At 43.2% G+C, this 19,805-nt stretch overlaps 1 protein-coding gene across 1 annotated transcript in view; it reads left to right on the forward strand.

Moving 5' to 3' along the window:
- Positions 1-10,827, forward strand: part of LOC137624440 (integrator complex subunit 12-like) — a 29,985-nt gene extending 19,158 nt beyond the window's left edge. The window contains exons 3-7 of the mRNA XM_068355205.1: positions 6,054-6,170; positions 6,929-7,131; positions 7,427-7,586; positions 7,943-8,135; positions 10,533-10,827. Of these exons, the coding sequence (XP_068211306.1) occupies positions 6,054-6,170; positions 6,929-7,131; positions 7,427-7,586; positions 7,943-8,135; positions 10,533-10,711 (852 nt within the window). The 3' untranslated portion in view covers positions 10,712-10,827. The remainder of the gene's footprint in view (positions 1-6,053; positions 6,171-6,928; positions 7,132-7,426; positions 7,587-7,942; positions 8,136-10,532) is intronic.
- The last annotated feature ends 8,978 nt before the right edge of the window (positions 10,828-19,805 follow it).

Raw genomic sequence — 19,805 nt, forward strand, 5'->3', positions numbered from 1 at the left:
GCGTTTTGTTCATTCTTTCTTAACTTAATGGTTTTAATTCTAATAAATTGGGAAATATTTCAGTTTTTTCCTTTAACAATAATATGTTTTAACGATATATATGATTGGGCTCTGCTCTCAGGTTCTAAGTCGAGAGAGAGAGAGAGAGAGAGAGAGAGAGAGAGAGAGAGAGAGAGAGAGAGATAGAGACGGAGGGAGAAAGAGGAGGATAAACGTTTCGTTCAAGCGAGTAACGTTGTTATCGTTTTTGCTCTTCTCCCTAGTCTCTTTAGGGGAAGAAGGTAAACGTTTCTAGAGTTTTTTCTTGTTCTCAAGCTTTATGCGGTGAGAGATTTTAAACGTAGTTTATTTGATCTAGTGTTTAGTCTCTTTCCAGCCACTGAATTATTTATCTTTCATTAGATTTTTCTGTTACATTGTAATTCTGTTTTCGCAATTACTAACTTTTGAGAAAGGATAGAATTGCGTGTTTCAGGTACAAACCACTTAAAGTTTCGAGTTCAGTGAAATAAGTGCAAACAGAAAATCAAAAGTGATAAGTGATTAGCGCAAAGTGTGTCAGTGTTGTGCGTGAGGGTACTTCTGTGCGTGCCAGTCGTCCTCCCAGTCCGGGACCTCTTGCAAGCTCCCAAGCCCAGGGGAGAAGCAATGTCGAAGGGCAAAAGGGTTCGGCAGGCCTTGATCGGCGCACAGAAGTATCCTCGGTGGTTGCGGGCGTGTCTTAAGAGACCGTCACTCCCACCCGCAGACGATTGAGCCCTTATTTTGCTCGTCTGCAGAAGAAATTTCGGGGAGAAAACGCTGGTCTCAGGTCTCAAGACCTCTTAAACGTAAAGTCCAGACCTATGCCAGACGTACGAAGTTAGAGTTCAACAACCCGGATGCAGTCATTGGGTTAGCTCTGACTCTCCTCAGTCTCAGGTGACTGCACACCTCCTAAGAGAGGTAAGGCGATGCCACAACAGACCTTATCGTCTGTTGATCCCAAGACGACTTTGCTGCAGTCCATGCAGTCACAGCTTGGGGTCTTAATGCGTGAGTTTCAGGCTGAGAAGGTTACACCTCCTCCTGCGAACGCTCCGCCTCTCCGCAGTCCAGTCTGCCAGGCGTACGAAGTTGAGGTTCCTCAGGCTACCTTACCGCGTTCTGAGTTGCCAGTTACCAGCGGTGTGCAGCAACCTCCGCCTCCTCCTGCGAGAGCTCCGCCTCACCGCAGTCCAGTCTGCCAGGCGTACGAAGTTGAGGTTCCTCAGGCTACCTTACCGCGTTCTGAGTTGCCAGTTACCAGCGTTGTGCAGCAACCTTAACCTTCCTTAAGGCAACCTCAGCAATGGGAGCAGGAGTCTTATGCCTTACTTCCTCCGCTTCCGCTTGCGGTTCCACCAGCGAGGCAACAATCTCTTGAGGTACGACAACCTCTTCCATCAATGAGGCAGCCACCTCAGCACTCGCTGCAGCTTAGGCTAGCTCCTCAGGAACCTCAACTCGCGAGACAAGAACTGCGTTCTGCGCAGCCGCTATCTCAACTCTCGCAGCTCACACCTCAGGAACCTTAACTCGTTCCTCAGGAACCTGCTACTGCGCATCCGCAACCCTTACAGCAAGCGCAACTCTTGAGGCAGCAACCTCATGCTATGAGTCAGCCACCTCAACGCATGCATCTGCCACTTTCTCCTCAACTTGAGAAATAACAAATGACAATAATGACACCTCATTACTTTCATAACTTGCATTTGTAATCATATACATGTATGCCTACACAAACATTATGATAATGGAGGTTATTTGTCTTACTTATATAAAATATATATGTATTCCTTGCAATATATTTTTAACAATATCGCAAAATATGGCAAAAATATCTTCAAAACAAAAATGAATCATGAGTTATGAATGTAAGGTAAATATTATGTTGATATTAAAACCCCATGCAAGCATGCATGAAGCACTCTAGCACTGGTCATGGAATTTCTGAGAAATGTTAAACGCCATGCAACACGCTCTGCTTACCTTACAGCATGCTCTACATACAGCATGCTCTGCATACAGCATGCTCTGCATACAGCATGCTCTGCATACAACATGCTCTGCATACAGCATGCTCTGCATTCAGCATGCTCTGCATACAACATGCTCTGCATACAATATGCTCTGCATACAGCATGCTCTGCATTCAGCATGCTCTGCATACAACATGCTCTGCATACAGCATGCTCTGCATACAACATGCTCTACATACAGCATGCTCTGCATACAGCATGCTCTGCATACAACATGCTCTGCATACCTTACCGCATGCTTCTCAGTCATACATCTTTGGTTGTTGCCAACTCACTAGACTGTCAAGCAGTTTCATAATGTTGCCTTCTAGTCTGCTGCTTTTGCACCATTGAAACCCTCACTGAGAGAACTTAACTTTTCTCGGATATGGTCCCTGTAGATGAGAAAGTGCTTTTCTCCCTCCTTCTGATATTCCCTTGAGGACTCTGTCATTTGGAGAGGAGCCTTTAGCTGCGTAGCCTCCTATGGACTTTTATTTAAGCATAACATGCTTCCAGGGAAGGTAATGGTTCCACTTCAGTCACTAACCCCGTCTGTTACCACACCTGCTCCCATAGACCTTGAGCTGTGTTGCAAGACATGCAGTCCAAGCTTAGTCCTTGTTAAAGGATTTTTTGTTTACGGAGTCAGTGTGTCACTGGGAAGACGTTCAACAACCAGCAGAAGTGACTTGTTGTGACGCAGTGCGGCAACCTCAGCAACCCGATAAGGAGTTGTCTGTACGACCCAGACAGTCTAGACAGCTTCGGGTTGTCACTGTACTTCCTCGCTTCCCCATGGTTGACAGTTCACAGACTGTGCAGCAGTACCATGATCTTGTGTCCGGCTCCGTCAGACGACTGGCTTTTAAGAGCTCCCACAAGTCGTCGCTGTCTGGAGATTCTCAGATGGACTATGGATCTGACCAAGGAACTGGGCCTCCTGGTCAATTTTGAGGAGTCTCAGCTCATCCCATCCCAGACCATTGTCTCCCTGGGTATGGATCTTCAGAGTCGAGCTTTTCGGGCTTTTCCGTCGGCCCCAAGGATCTTCCAAGCCCTAGAATGCATCCAGAGCATGCTGAGAAGGAACCGATGCTCAGTCAGGTAGTGGATGAGTCTAACAGGGACACTTTCATCGCTGGCCCTGTTCATCGTGTTAGGGAGAATCCACCTCCCCCCCTTCAGTATCATCTAGCTGCTCACTGGATAAAGGACATGACGCTAGAGACGGTCTCAGTTCCTGTTTCCGAAGAGAGGAGGTCTTCTCTCGCGTGGTGTAAGAACAGCTTTCTTCTCAAGGAAGTCTACCTTTGGCTGTTCAGAAACCCGACCGCCGTCTCCTCTCGGACACATCAGACACGGGCTGGGGTGCGACTTTGGACGGACAGGAATGATCGAGAACATGGAATCAGGAGCAAAGGACACTTCACATCAATTGCAGGAGTTGTTGGCGGTTCTTCTGGCCTTGATAAACTTCAAGTCCCTCCAGCTTAACAAAGTGGTGGAGGTGGACTCTGACAACACCACAGCCCTGGCTTACACCTTCAAGCAGGGAGGGACTCTTTCGTGAAGTTGTTCTAGATCGCAAGGGACCTCCTCTTCTGGTCTAAAGATCGAAAGCTCACGCTGGTAACGAGGTTCATTCAGGGCGGTATGAATGTCATGGCAGATCACCTCAGCCGGAAGGGTCAGGTCATCCCCACAGAGTGGACCCTTCACAAGAATGTTTGCAGCAGACTTTGGGCCCTGTGGGGTCAGCCAACCATAGATCTGTTCGCTACCTCGATAACCTAGAGACTCCTATTGTATTGTTCTCCGATTCCAGACCCAGCAGCAGTTCACGTGGATGCTTTTCTGCTGGATTGGTTCCATCTCGACCTGTATGCATTCCCGCCGTTCAAGATTGTCAACAGGGTACTTCAGAAGTTCTCCTCTCGCAAAGGGACACGGCTGACGTTGGTTGGCTCCGCTCTGGCCCGCGAGAGAATGGTTCTTAGAGGTACTGCAATGGCTGGTCGACATTCCCAGGACTCTTCCTCTAGGAGTGAACCTTCTACGTCTACCTCACGTAAAGAAGGTACACCCGAACCTCCACGCTCTTCGTCTGACTGCCTTCAGACTTTCGAAAGACTCTCAAGAGCTAGGGGCTTTTCGAAGGAGGCAGCCAGAGCGATTGCCAAAGCAAGGAGAACATCCACTCTCAGAATCTATCAGTCTCAAGGGGAAGTCTTCCGTAGCTGGTACAAGACCAATGCAGTTTCCTCAACCAGTACCACTGTAACCCAGCTTGCTGACTTCCTGTTATATCTAAGGAAAGTAAGATCCCTTTCAGCTCCTACGATCAAGGGTTACAGAAGTATGTTGGCAGCGGTTTTCCGCCACAGAGGCTTGGATCTTTCCACCAACAAAGATCTACAGGACCTCCCTAGGTCTTTTGAGACCTCAAAGGAACGTCGGTTGTCCACTCCAGGCTGGAATCTAGACGTGGTCCTAAGGTTCCTTATGTCATCAAGATTTGAACCTCTCCAATCAGCCTCTTTTTAGGACCTCACATTAAAAACTCTTTTCCTCGTGTGCTTGACAACAGCTAAAAGAGTAAGTGAGATCCACGCCTTCAGCAGGATCATTGTTTTCACATCTGAAACGGCTACATGTTCCTTGCAGCTCGGTTTTTGCTAAACGAGCTTCCTTCACGTCCTTGGCCTAAGTCGTTCGAGATCCCAAGCCTGTCCAACTTGGTGGGGAATGAACTGGAGAGAGTACTTTGCCCAGTTAGAGCTCTTAGGTACTATCTAAAAAGGTCTTAACCTTTACAAGGACAATCAGAAGCCTTATAGTGTGCTATCAAGAAACCTTCTTTTCCAAGTTCTAAGAACTCAGTTTCTTACTATTCAGGCTTCTGATTAGAGAAACACATTCTCATCTGAAGGAAGAAGACCTTGCTTTGCTGAAGGTAAGGACACATGAAGTGGGAGCTGTGGCTACTTCAGTGGCCTTCAAACAGAGCCATTCTCTGCAGAGTGTTATGGATGCAACCTATTGGAGAAGCAAGTCAGTGTTCGCATCATTCTATCTCAAAGATGTCCAGTCTCTTTACGAGTACTGCTACACCCTGGGACCATTCGTAGCAACGAATGCAGTAGTAGGCGAGGGCTCAGCCACTACATTCCCATAATCCCATAACCTTTTAACCTTTCTCTTGAATACTTTTTATGGGTTGTACGGTCGGCTAAGAAGCCTTCCACATCCTTGTTGATTTGGCGGGTGGTCAATTCTTTCTTGAGAAGCGCCGAGGTTAAAGGTTGTGATGAGGTCCTTTAGTATGGGTTGCAGCCCTGTATACTTTAGCACCTTTGAGTTGATTCAGCCTTCCAAGAGGAACGCTGCGCTCAGTAAGGAAGACGATCTTATTAAAGGCAGAGTAACGGTTCAAGTCGACTTCCTTACCAGGTACTTATTATTTCATTGTTATTGTGGATAACTGATTATATGAAATACGGGATACTTAGCTATCCTTTAGTCTTGTACACTGGTTTTTCACCCACCCCCCTGGGTGTGAATCAGCTACATGATTATCGGGTAAGTTTAATATTGAAAAATGTTATTTTCATTAGTAAAATAAATTTTTGAATATACTTACCCGATAATCATGATTTAATTGACCCACCCTTCCTCCCCATAGAGAACCAGTGGACCGAGGAAAAAGTGAGGTGGCGTCAACAACAAGTACTGTAGTACCTGGCCACAGGTGGCGCTTGTGAGTACACCCCCTTCTAGTATAGTGATAGCTGGCGTATCCCTCCCGTAGAATTCTGTCGGGCAACGGAGTTGACAGCTACATGATTATCGGGTAAGTATATTCAAAAATTTATTTTACTAATGAAAATAACATGTTACAGATCAAGAATTTAGTGTGTAATTTGTATTAATGGATGTAACATGTATACTGGGGGTTTTCATCTGTCCCTTTTGTCTCAAAGTATAAGGTATTATTTTACTGTTTCCTCCTAGGATCCTTTCAGCATGCGTCGGGAGTCTCCGATTCCAAGATCTAAACCTGGGAGCCCAATACCTCTTTCTCTGTCTAGAAAGGAAGAGATGAAAAAAGATATGGACAGAAAACATAGTGTAAGTGTCTTCATGATTTTTTTGTTGTTGTCGTCTTCCACTGCCTCTTTAAAGAATTTTTGATTACTTTTCCCTGAAATTAAAGTTAATTTTAATCAGATCATGGAGACTACAGAGCATATACTGTAATAATATTTATATTAAGTGGATTATTTGAGGTCTGGTGTCAGTAGTCAGTATAGGTTTCATGCAGGTAGATTTAGTTTTTACTTTATTAATATTATTATTAAGCACTTTTTCTAGACTTCAATGAAGCAGTGAAGTTAGCAGCAAGATATAGTTGAAGGTGGATACATAGGCAGGTACAGTATCCTAAAAATACAGAAAATAATAATAATAAATAAAGCAATCGAAAAACCGTACACTGCAAATAAGGGAATGCTGTAACTTGGTGGAGAACTTAAGAATTGATGATGTATGTAAATATCTTGAAGGAAATAATACCTGTACATTTAAAGATAATGAAATGGTTTTTTCATCATTTAAAAATTTTGTCTGTCCATTTTTGGATCAGGCACATATTAGATTCATTCTCTTATTCCATTATTTTGTGGACCTTCTAATTGATCTTGGTACAATGTTACCTCCATATATACTACAGTATTACTAAATGCAGCATCTACCATACCTCTTTTTGTACCCAAACTTGATCAAAGAAATTTAGTTTGTTTTGCACAGACACCACACCTCCCAACAAATTCCTCTCTTGGTATGGCAAGTATTGGGCATATATAAAAGCTTTTCATTTATCCCTGCAGATGCGTGATGATGACATAATTATGCCTAAAAGACCTCGGTTAGATTCTCCGAGCACATTCAAGTCTCACACTCCATCACCTACTCCTTCACTAAAGTCGGAGAGTTCTTCCCGTAGTCGTAAATCAGATGAAAGTGATTCCGACCCAGAAATGAATGATTTAAGAATGGAACTAATGGATGGAGTTAACTGTACAGTTTGCAAGTAAGTTAAAAAAAAAAAAAAAGTCAAATTTTTGACATGGACTGCTTCAGAAACATGTTTTATGGGTATATACTGTATATTGTCAGTGCGTGTTTTCTCTTATCTACTATACAGTAATTACAAAGGATATTGATGTTATGAAAGTTACCACATTACTGATTTTCATGTTAAGCTGAAGGTGATGAATATTTTCTATATTTTAATTTGCTATTAATGTATGTATTGCAGAGTTTTTCATTTGTAAATTTATGTAGTTTACACATTATGTAGTTTAATATTCTTGTGTGATTTCCAGGAGCTTCGAACAGAGTACTCGCAATCAGTTAGTAGAGTGTCAAGAATGCCACTGTTTGTATCATCAAGAATGCCATAAGCCTCCTGTCACAGACCAGGATGTTACTGATCCACGATTAGCATGGTATTGTAACAAGTGTACTAAAACATTAAAGAAACAGGTAAGGCCACAACTATTCTTTAGCACAATCACATATTGAAAAGGCTATCATTTTTGTTTTCAAAGGTACATTTGCTCTCTTATCCTTAAATATTTTGTTGATTGTCTGTGGTAGTTTCATGCTTATTTAAATTCATATACTGTATTAGGGTATTTTTCTCATGAATTAAATAGTTAGTTATTTGTTCCAAGTATATGCACTAGATTATTTTAGTGTAAAAAAAAAGCTTTTATTGAAATAACACCTACATTTCTACCTTTTGTCAAAATTTACAAGTGGGAAACATCATTTTTGGGTAACTAAGCACTTATTGTTAAGTGCTATAAAAGTAATGTCTTACCATATTTACATTTCAGAATAGTATTGTTAGTGCATCAGGGGGTAATGGATCTGGTAGCAGGGGAGTCCCAAGTGGGGGAATAACGAGTATCTCCAGTACCAGTAAATCAGGAAGCCTTTCTAGACCTGCACCTTCTCCAACAAAAGGTCCAAGTATGGCCAGGCCATCACCTTTTGCTAATCTTTCATCTGCATCAGGAAGAAATATAGGTAGGTTCCCTTTGTAACGTTGCGTTTTTCTAGAGGTCTATAGTAAATATCATGATAAATTACATTTTTTATAGTTCTATTAAGGACAGCACAGACTGCATGAAAAAAGTAATATGTTTTAATCATAATAAGTGTTGTAGTAATGAAAAAATAAAAATATTTGACATTTTGGATTATTGTCAACATACTGATTTTCTTTCTTGCATATGTTAATTGTTAAGCGTGTTTTCTTTTGTCGTTTAAATATTGTTTTTTATCCAAGTGTAATTATGGAAGGTTACAGGTTTAGGCTAAAGTCAATTGAAGTATATGTTGAAGCTATCAGTCATAATAAATGACTGGCCTCTTATTTGTTTTCGTCTGACTGACTGTCCACAAAAATCAAACAGTCATAACTTATAAAAGAAGTTCCATTTCATTTTTAAAGTGATTATCCTTTTGGTGTGCAAGATTCATTTTTTGAGTGGAAGGGTAAATACATGAAAGATTTGTAACCAGGAATAATAACAAGGTCTATCATATAAGTTGTTTAGAAACTTTAATTCTACATAAAAGCTTTGGCCCTTCATGCATTTCATTCCATGCATTAAAATGCATAAAAGCACTTCGGTTTGTAAGCATCAGTATTTGAATTACTAAAAATGTCTTTGGTGTGTGTTACCTTCTGTTTCTTGTACTTTACTTTCTCTCCTTTTGGTTTATTAACGCAAAAAAAATTTGTATTGTTTGCTTACAAACTTGGCCACTGACACATCACAGATTTGTTCTAAAAGTGTAAATATAGGGGGTAGTACCTCAACTACTGAAATGACTCCTTTATAAAAGAAAGGTTCCCGTAAAAAAGAAACAAAGGAAGACTATTAGGTACTGTGATATCTTGGAAAATACTTCAGAACAGGAAGATGAATATGATAAAAACAAAGAGGAAGAGCTAGACCCTGATGAGGTATTTCCTTTTCAACCAATAAGGAAACCTGTTTTTGAAAGTTATCCATTAAAGTTGCTCAAGCAAATTTCTAAGGCTTCTCACTCTTCTGATAAGTTGTTGAAAGTGGCTATATCTAAGACTATTTGTATCCTTCAGTTTTCTCAAAACTTTTTGATGAATTGTTATCTCAAATTCAAAGAAAGGCTGGTAATTAAAGTTCTCATTTAGTGTCGAAGTCTTCCATCCACAAAGACATTCTTACTTGTATGATGAATCAATTACCTAATCTTGTTCTATATTATTATCCTACCACCTCCCTTAAACCCATAATTATTGCTAATACTGTAAATCTTTAAATACAGGGTTTGCAAGCCAATTTACTAGAGGTGTCTTTTGTGGATAATAAAGTAGAAAGTATTCTTGATGTTTCTAATAGAGAAGAAATTTGCAGGCCATCAGGATTTTATCTTATTTTAGATTATCCAACTTTAGATAAAACCTCTTCAGATAGGTTTCCAAGGCTGTTGCAGCGTGTGTATTTGTGATTAAGAGAAGACAACAGGTATGTTCCTTAATGGCTAGAACAGTGTCTGATATGCAGAAACATACCTTGATTTCTTACCCTATTCTGGGTCATGTATTAGATATAAATAGAATTGATAAGGTGATTGCTCAAGTGGGTATAAGGAAACAAAGTGATGCTTTAATGTCTCTTTCTAGGGATACCTATATTTTGCCCTTTAAGCCAGTAGCATCAACAGCTCAAAAATTATCTCCGTAAAGAAATTTCTTTCGTAACACTGGTAGGACGTTGGGATTCCGCTCTAGTAGATGTTACAGGTGAATTGCCAACAGGACTCATAAACCTTATTGGCAAATGCTATGACGGTGCTTTCCTGCAAATCCCTGTAGGAGGAAGACTTTCCCACTCCTATCGCATTTGGGAGAGCCTTCATCCTGATCTCTTGAGTGCATATTGTAATTAAAGGTTACTGTATTTCTCTTGCACCAATCCTCCTTTGTCCAAGGAACCAATTCCATGTCTGAATATTTATCAAATATAGTAAAGGCAGAGATTTTGAAATTAGAAATATCAGACTTCTTGAATAAGATGTGATAAAAGAGGTCTTGAAACCTGTTTGTTTTTTTACGACAGTTATTCCTAGTCCCCAAGTGTCAAAGAGTTGGAGACCAGTTCTGGATGTCTTGAACATCAGTAAGTCTATACAGTTCTCACAAAGGTTTTGAGAGGTTTGAGAATGAAGCAATATATCAGGTTAGTATAGAAATAAATTCTATTAAATTTCCCTTATTTATGGAATTGAATCGGTTATAATGTAGATTTTGTTGTCTTTATTTTGCATTAGGTATTAAAATTATTAATTTATCAATATAAAACATTTTCTCAAATGATGTAGTGGTTTTACAAGGATTTGCATTTAGAGTATAGTATTATTCTTGACTTTCAGGCTCAGGAAGCAGCAGCAGCAGCAGTAACAATGGAAGTAAACCTTCCCTTTCATCTTCGTCTTCCTCCTCCAGCAGCAAGTCAACTGCTCCTTCAAATTCCATGATTTCAGCTGAGAAAAGAATGCAGTTAATGAAGAAGAAAGCAGCAGCAAAGATGGCTGAAAAACGAAAGATGTAGATCAGAAGACTGGAAGCATAGTCATGAAGTAAAATTTCCAGTTTTAGGTTTTATATACACGTAACTCTAGTACAATTATGTAAGAAGTGAAAATGATTAAATACACATCAAGGTAATTTATGGTTTTTAATCCATTATACTGTATCATTATTTTAAGGGAGGTTTGTATTTGATGGATTGTGCATATTTTTTCTTTTATTAATGAAAAAACTTCACTTGAAGTGGAGTTGGCTTCACGAGAAAGATAAGTCAGTACAGCATTCTTCCACATAATGTACAAATTATAGGTTAATACCTTGTATTAGAATTATCCAAGCCTCATAACTGTTTTATGTACTGTACTTGCTTCTGTAAAAAAACTACACTTCTGCACACTGCTTTTAGATTCAACAAATTAATTTGCCAAACTAATTGCTTATCAAACAATCACTGATTTTAAGTGACTAATGTTCACTGATTTTTTACCATTTTTTAAAAGATATACAGTACTCAACTTTCAGAACAAAACCCCTTTAACACACTATTCTGTTTAACTGATACATTCAAATGAATGTCCAACACAAAATTTTAATTAGAGAATGGGGACAATGCCTAAACTATCAAGTTTAACTCAATTTACTTGCATAAGAATATCTACAGCAACGGACGGCAGAACAAATGAACCAAAGTAGAAAAACATCAATGATCTCCGAGACTTGTCCTTTTATTAGGTCGTGTCATGCCTCATAAGTAGAAGTTACCAGCTGGTAAATTATAACAATACACACTGATGCAAGAATTATCTTTTCATGGTAATAAATCAAATATACAATTGTAAATTATTCTTTAAAGGGACAAAATAAGTATAGATGGCTTACCCTTAGAATAAAGGTAATACTGGAATAAAAAAGTATGACAACCAGGCCTCCTCCTTCACAAGGTAACAGTCACCCGCGAGGAGCAAAAACACACGAATGTTTGGTGCCTTTAAGTGGGTCAACTCATAACTTCCCGAAATGCACATCACTGCCTATGTGTGGCCCAATAACACTAGGTAACTCCCTGTACTGTACTACACTGTTTTCATGTGGTATCTATCATGTAATGGTATATTTTCAATATTAATCTTACCCGATGATCATGTAGCTGTCAACTCCGTTGCCCGACAGAAATCTACGGTCGGGATACGCCAGCGATCGCTTATACAGGAGGGGGGGTACTCACCAGCGCCATCTGTGGTCAGGTACTCCAGTACTTCTTGTCAACAAGACCTCAATTTTTCCTCTGTCGTGCCGCCGGCAAGACCTACATGGATACGCTGTTGATTTTGGAGTCTTTTGTTCACGGTTTTGGTGAAGTATTTGCTCTAAAATTTAGCCTTCGCTGTACAGGAAGCTTTTCCCTTAGCTTAGATAGCTTTTGGAATTAATTTGATTTATTGGTTAACGATCTTTGCTTTACTTTGGAATTCCCCCTTGACTGTTCCCTAAATTCAAGATGTCCGACCACTCTCAAGCTCCTAAATATAGGCGATGTAGTGTTAGGACTTGTAATAGGCGTCTTCCGAAGGCCTCTGTTGATCCTCACACCCTTTGTTCCGATTGTAGGGGAAATTCCTGTCAATTGGAAAATCGATGTGGGGAATGTGCGGGGCTTTCGGAATTCGAATTTTATGAATTCCTCAAATATACAACTAGGTTAGAGAAGGAGAGAGTTAGGAGGAGTTCTTCTCGCTCTTTGGTTTATTCCTCTCCACATGTCCCTCAACCTTCTCCTTCCCCTGTGGTGGTGACCCCCGAACCTGCTACGAGTGCTCAGCCTGATATGACGGATATGTTGCGTGCCATTCAGGCTCTTGGTGATAAGGTGGAATCGTTAGTTGGTGACCACAATCTTCTCTTGGCAGATGTCAAGGAGCTTAAAGTGAAGAGTGCAGTGGGAAGTGTTAGTGCCAGTGCTGTGCATAGTGTCAGTGTCAGTGTTGCGCATGAGGATACTTCTGTGCGTGCCAGTCGTCCTCCCAGTCCGGGACCTCTTGCAAGCTCCCAAGCCCAGGGGAGAAGCAACGTCGAAGGGCCAAAGGGTTCGGCAGGCCTTGATCGGCGCACAGTTGTATCCTCAGTGGTTGCGGGCGTATCTGATAGAGATCGTCACTTCCACTCCCAGACGAATGAGCCCTTAAATTCCTCGTCTGTGGAAGAGGTTTCCAGGAGGAAACGGTGGACCCAGGTCTCACGACCTCTCAAACGTAAGGTCCCTTCCGAGCTAGTCCAACGGCCCAGGTGTAGCCACTGGGCCAGTTCGGACTCGCCGCAGTCATCTGATGACTGCACACCTCCCAAGAGAGGTAGAGTGGTGCCTCAACAGGCCTCTGCTCCAACCACTGTGGACCCCAAGTGGTCAATGCTGCAGACTATGCAGGCTCAGCTTGCGGCTTTGATGCAGGAGTATCAGGCAGAGAAGGTTAGCACCCCTCCTCCTGCGAGCGCTCCTCCACCTCTACGCAGTCCTCCCTGCCAGACGCAGCCGCATCGGGAGTTGCCAGGTTCCAGCACTATGCGGCAACCTCCTCAACCCATGAGGCAGGAGCCTCATGCTATGCGGCAAACCTCCTCAACCCATGAGGCAGGAGCCTCATGCTATGCGGCAACCTCCTCAACCCCTGAGGCAGGAGCCTCAGGCTATGCGGCAACCTCCTCAACCCTTGAGGCAGGAGCCTCATGCTATGCAGCAACCTCCTCAACCCTTGAGGCAGGAGCCTCATGCTATGAGGCATCCTCCTCAACCCATGCAGCACGAGCCTCATACCATGCAGCAGCCGCATTCTATGCAGCATGAGCCTCATCCCATGCAGCTTGAGCCGCATGCCATGCAGCTTGAGCCGCATGCCATGCAGCATGAGCCTCATGCCTTACAACCCGTTCTGCAGGATTCAGCCATTCAGCCTGCCGCTCTGCCTTTACCTCTCGCTACTCAACTCTCAGGCGATGAGGTTTCTGAGGATGAAGCTGCCCATCTGGATGATCCTCCATCTGAGGTGGAAGGGCACAAGTCTTCGCCGCCTTCCTTAGACTTTCGCAAGGTCCTGGCTCTGTTCAGAGAGTTGTACCCTGAACACTTCGTGTCTGCAACCCCTCGTTCTCCTCCCTCCGAGTTTTCTCTGGGCATGCAGTCTACTACGCCTGTCTACACCAAGCTTGTCCTCGCCAGATCATCAAGGAGAGCTTTGAGGGTTATGGGGGATTGGTTGCAGTCCAAGCAGCAACTGGGAAGGACCTCTTTTGTGTTTCCTCCTCCTAAGCTGGCTTCTAAGTCGGGCGTCTGGTATGCCACGGGAGAGGAACCTGGCTTGGGGGTTCCTGCCTCTGCCCAGGCCGACTTCTCAAGTTTGGTTGACTCTCCCCGCAGGTCGGCTATGAGACGCTCGAAGGTCTGCTGGTCCTTTTCAGATCTGGACCACTTGATGAAGGGAGTCTTTCGCGCCTTCGAAATTTTTAACTTCCTCGATTGGAGTCTAGGAGCCTTAAGCAGGAAGACTGCTCCTTCTGACAAAGACGCGGCCATGCTGATCATGTCCAGTATGGACAAAGCAATTCGCGATGGTTCTGGCAAACTTGCGGCTATTTTTGTCTCAGGAGTCCTCAAGAAAAGGGAACATCTATGCTCCTTCTTATCGACTGGTATCACCCCTTGCCAGAGGTCAGAGTTACTGTTTGCTCCTCTCTCCAAGTGCCTGTTTCCGGAGGAGTTAATCAAGGGGATGGCTGCGGCTCTTATCCAGAAGGATACACATGACCTCATGGCTTCTTCAGCACGTAAGGCGAAAACCTTACCTTCCGTGCCTAGATCTTACCGCACCCCTGTTGCTGATACACCTGCTACTAGGTTCATTCCGCCCTTTCGTGGTAGAGCCTCCAGTAGAGGAAGTACCCGTGCAGACAGTCACCGGGGCAAGTCAAAGAAGGGTGCCAAGTCCACGAAAAGCAAGCTTTGACTTCCTTCCTCTCCAGACAGCTGTAGGAGCCAGACTCAAGACCTTCTGGCAAGCCTGGGAGAGCAGAGGTGCAGACGCTCAGTCTGTCAAGTGGCTAAGGGAGGGATACAGGATTCCGTTCTGCCGCAATCCCCCTCTGACCACATCTCCCATCAACCTCTCTCCCAACTACAAGGAGAAGGACAAGAGGCTAGCGTTACAACAAGAGGTGTCGCTCCTGCTACAGAAGGAGGCAGTGGTGATAGTTCGGGACCATCAATCCCCGGGCTTTTACAACCGTCTCTTCCTGGTGGCCAAGAAGACAGGAGGTTGGAGACCGGTGCTGGACGTCAGTACGCTCAATGCTTATGTCACCAAGCAGACGTTCACAATGGAGACGACGAAGTCGGTCCTAGCAGCGGTCAGGCAGGAGGACTGGATGGTCTCGTTAGATCTGAAAGATGCCTACTTTCACGTTCCCATCCATCCAGACTCCCAACCTTTTCTGAGATTCGTCTTTGGAGAGGTTGTGTACCAGTTCCAAGCCCTGTGCTTTGGCCTGAGCACGGCACCTCTTGTGTTTACGCGACTGATGAGGAATATTGCGAAATTCCTTCACTTGGCAGACATCAGAGCCTCCCTTTATTTAGACGACTGGCTTTTAAGAGCTCCCACAAGTCGTCGCTGTCTGGAGAGTCTCAGATGGACTATGGATCTGACCAAGGAACTGGGCCTCCTGGTCAATTTAGAGAAGTCCCAGCTCGTTCCTTCCCAGACCATCGTTTACCTGGGTATGGAAATTTAGAGTCGAGCTTTTCGGGCTTTTCCGTCGGCCCCAAGAATCAACCAAGCCCTGGAGTGCATCCTGAGCATGCTGAGGAGGAACCGATGCTCGGTGAGGCAGTGGATGAGTCTAACAGGGACTCTTTCATCGCTAGCCCTGTTCATCGAGTTAGGGAGACTCCACCTCCGCCCCCTTCAGTACCATCAGGCAGCTCACTGGAACAAGGATATGACGCTCGAGACGGTCTCAATTCCTGTTTCCAAAGAGATGAGGGCTACTCTAACGTGGTGGAAGAACAGCATTCTTCTCAAGGAAGGTCTTTCGTTAGCTGTTCAGACCCCCGACCATCATCTCTTCTCGGACGCATCAGACTCGGGCTGGGGCGCGACATTGGACGGACAGGAATGCTCGGGGATATGGAATCAGGAACAGAAAACGCTTCATATCAATTGCAAGGAGTTGTTGGCGGTTCATCTGGCCTTAATGAACTTCAAGTCCCTCCAGCTAAACAAGGTGGTGGAGGTGAACTCCGACAACACCACAGCCTTGGCGTACATCTCCAAGCAGGGAGGGACTCATTCGAGGAAGCTGTTCGAGATCGCAAGGGACCTCCTCATTTGGTCAAAAAGTCGAAAGCTCACGCTGGTAACGAGGTTCATTCAGGGCGATATGAATGTCATGGCAGATCGCCTCAGCCGGAAGGGTCAAGTCATCCCCACAGAGTGGACCCTTCACAAGAACGTTTGCAACAGACTTTGGGCCCTGTGGGGTCAGCCAACTATAGATCTGTTCGCTACCTCGATGACCAAGAGGCTCCCATTGTACTGTTCCCCGATTCCAGACCCGGCAGCAGTTCACGTGGATGCCTTTCTACTGGATTGGTCCCATCTCGACCTGTATGCATTCCCGCCGTTCAAGATCATCAACAGGGTTCTTCAAAAGTTCGTCTCTCACAAAGGGACACGGCTGACGTTGGTTGCTCCCCTCTGGCCCGCAAGAGAATGGTTCACAGAGGTACTGCAATGGCTGGTCGACGTTCCCAGGACTCTCCCTCTAAGAGTGGACCTTCTGCGTCAATCTCACGTCAAGAAGGTACACCCAAGCCTCCACGCTCTTCGTCTGACTGCCTTCAGACTATCGAAAGACTCTCAAGAGCTAGAGGCTTTTCGAAGGAGGCAGCCAGAGCGATTGCCAGAGCAAGGAGGATATCCACTCGCAGAGTCTATCAATCTAAGTGGGAAGTCTTCCGAAGCTGGTGCAGGGCCAATGCAGTTTCCTCTACCAGTACCACTGTAACCCAAATTGCTGACTTCCTGTTACATCTAAGGAACGTTAGATCCCTATCAGCTCCTACGATCAAGGGTTATAGAAGTATGTTGGCAGCGGTTTTCCGCCACAGAGGCTTGGATCTTTCCTCCAACAAAGATCTGCAGGACATCCTTAGGTCTTTTGAGACCTCTAAGGAACGTCGGTTGTCCACTCCAGGCTGGAATCTAGACGTGGTCCTAAGGTTCCTGATGTCATCTAGATTTGAACCGCTACAATCAGCCTCTTTCAAGGACCTCACATTAAAAACTCTTTTCCTAGTATGCCTAGCAACAGCTAAGAGAGTAAGTGAGATCCACGCCTTCAGCAGGAACATAGGTTTCACATCGGAAACGGCTACATGTTCCTTGCAGCTCGGGTTTTTGACTAAAAACGAGCTTCCTTCACGTCCTTGGCCTAAATCGTTCGAGATCCCTAGCCTATCTAACTTGGTGGGTAACGAGCTGGAGAGAGTACTTTGCCCAGTTAGAGCTCTTAGGTACTATCTGAAAAGGTCAAAACCTTTACGAGGACAATCAGAAGCCTTATGGTGTGCTGTTAAGAAGCCTTCGCTACCAATGTCTAAGAACGCAGTTTCTTACTACATCAGGCTTCTGATTAGAGAAGCTCATTCTCATATGAAGGAAGAAGACCTTGCTTTACTGAAGGTAAGGACACATGAAGTGAGAGCTGTGGCTACTTCAGTGGCCTTCAAACAGAACCGTTCTCTGCAGAGTGTTATGGATGCAACCTATTGGAGAAGCAAGTCAGTGTTCGCATCATTCTATCTCAAAGATGTCCAGTCTCTTTACGAGAACTGCTACACCCTGGGACCATTCGTAGCAGCGAGTGCAGTAGTAGGTGAGGGCTCAGCCACTACATTCCCATAATCCCATAACCTTTTTTAAGCTTTCTCTTGATTGCTTTTATTGTTGTTTTTGGGGTTGTACGGTCGGCTAAGAAGCCTTCCGCATCCTGGTTGATTTGGCGGGTGGTCAATTCTTTCTTGAGAAGCGCCTAGGTTAGAGGTTATGATGAGGTCCTTTAGTATGGGTTGCAGCCCTTTATACTTTAGCCACCTAAGAGTCGTTCAGCATCCTAAGAGGACCGCTACGCTCAGTAAGGAAGACGTACTTATTAAAGGCAGAGTAATGGTTCAAGTCGACTTCCTTACCAGGTACTTATTTATTTTTTATTGTTATTTTGAATAACTAATAAAAATGAAATACGGGATACTTAGCTTCTTTGTTAACATGTATACTGGTCTCCACCCACCACCCTGGGTGTGAATCAGCTACATGATCATCGGGTAAGATTAATATTGAAAAATGTTATTTTTATTACCAAAATAAATTTTTGAATATACTTACCCGATGATCATGATTTAAATGACCCGCCCTTCCTCCCCATAGAGAACCAGTGGACCGAGGAGAAAATTGAGGTCTTGTTGACAAGAAGTACTGGAGTACCTGACCACAGATGGCGCTGGTGAGTACACCCCCTCCTGTATAAGCGATCGCTGGCGTATCCCGACCGTAGATTTCTGTCGGGCAACGAGTTGACAGCTACATGATCATCGGGTAAGTATATTCAAAAATTTATTTTGGTAATAAAAATAACATGTTTATGTGACTTTTCAGAGGTAATGGTATATTATTAACACAGCTTCTTTACAAGGTAAGACTCATAACACGAAGTCATCGCCACACCACCCTATATACGTGCAAGTAACAACAAAAGATTGTTGTTCATATTTAACAACACTCACTTAACTAACCACAAAAGATTGTTGTTCATATTTAACAACACTCACTTAACTAACCACAAAATATTGTTATTCATATTTAACAACACTTACTGATACAGTAGTATATGTACTGTACAGAACAACGTATCACTATAGTACAGCTTAATTAGTTAAGGTGAGACAACATATCACTCATAAGTGATCAGTATCTTGGCGAAGTTGGCTCACCTAACATGTAGCCACATTACTGTAGCATACTTTACATAGAATACAGTACTGTAAATATACTATATATAGTTCTTTTTGAATGAACGTATGAATATTTATCATACCACAAGTGAAAAAAGTAAATTAAAAATGGTTGTACAACACCATTAATCGTTTACAAAATTCTACTCGGTAAACTTTTGTGACCCATGAAGCAATCCTTACGATGTAATGATAACATGAAGTGTATGTTAAACATACCTTAATATACATGAACTGTACATTAAAATTAATTACATAATGAATGTATGTAAATCAAAACTTGTAAAAACAATACTGTACTGACATTATTCAGTGGCTACTTTCCCCTTTGTAAGGCTAGAAGAGACTCTAGCAATGGTAAGGAGCTCTTCTAAGAGAAGGACACTCCAAAATCAACCCATTGCTCTCTAGTCTTGGGTAGTACCATAGGCTCTGTACCATGATCTTCCACTGTCTTTGGGTAGAGTTCTTTTGCTTGAGGGTACGCCTGGGGCACACTATTTTATCTTATTTCTTATTTCTCTGTTGTTTTTGGAAAGTTTTTATAGTTTATATGTAAAAGATTTATTTTAATGTTACTGTTCCTAAAATATTTTATTCTAATTGTTCGTTAATTCTCATGTAGTTTATTTCCTTATTTCTTTTCCTTACTGGGCTATTCTTCCTTGTTGGAGCCCTTGGGGGTTATAGCATTCTACTTTTCCAACTAGGATTGCAGCTTAGCTAGTAATAATAATAATATCCTACAAATACTCACAGTTACTGAGGTGGATAAGGATATTTTTTGGCTGGTAGAGAACGGATGTCTTCGCTCTCTCCTCCTCATGGCTTAGCCATTCAGAAAATTGCTCAACGCTCCTTATCTAAAAGACATTCACAAGATCGAAGGCTATCATGATCTCGACGTTCTTCTTGAAGAAAATCACAGTCACGAGTTCAACACTCACAATCACGAGATCGAAGGTCACTCACGATCTCGATGCTTTTCTTCTTGAAGACGATCAGAGTCATGAGTTAAACACTCGCAATCATGAGATCCAAGGTCACTCGATACTCT

Source organism: Palaemon carinicauda, chromosome 31 (assembly GCF_036898095.1).
Source record: "Palaemon carinicauda isolate YSFRI2023 chromosome 31, ASM3689809v2, whole genome shotgun sequence".
In the NCBI taxonomy this organism is placed as follows: domain Eukaryota; kingdom Metazoa; phylum Arthropoda; class Malacostraca; order Decapoda; family Palaemonidae; genus Palaemon; species Palaemon carinicauda.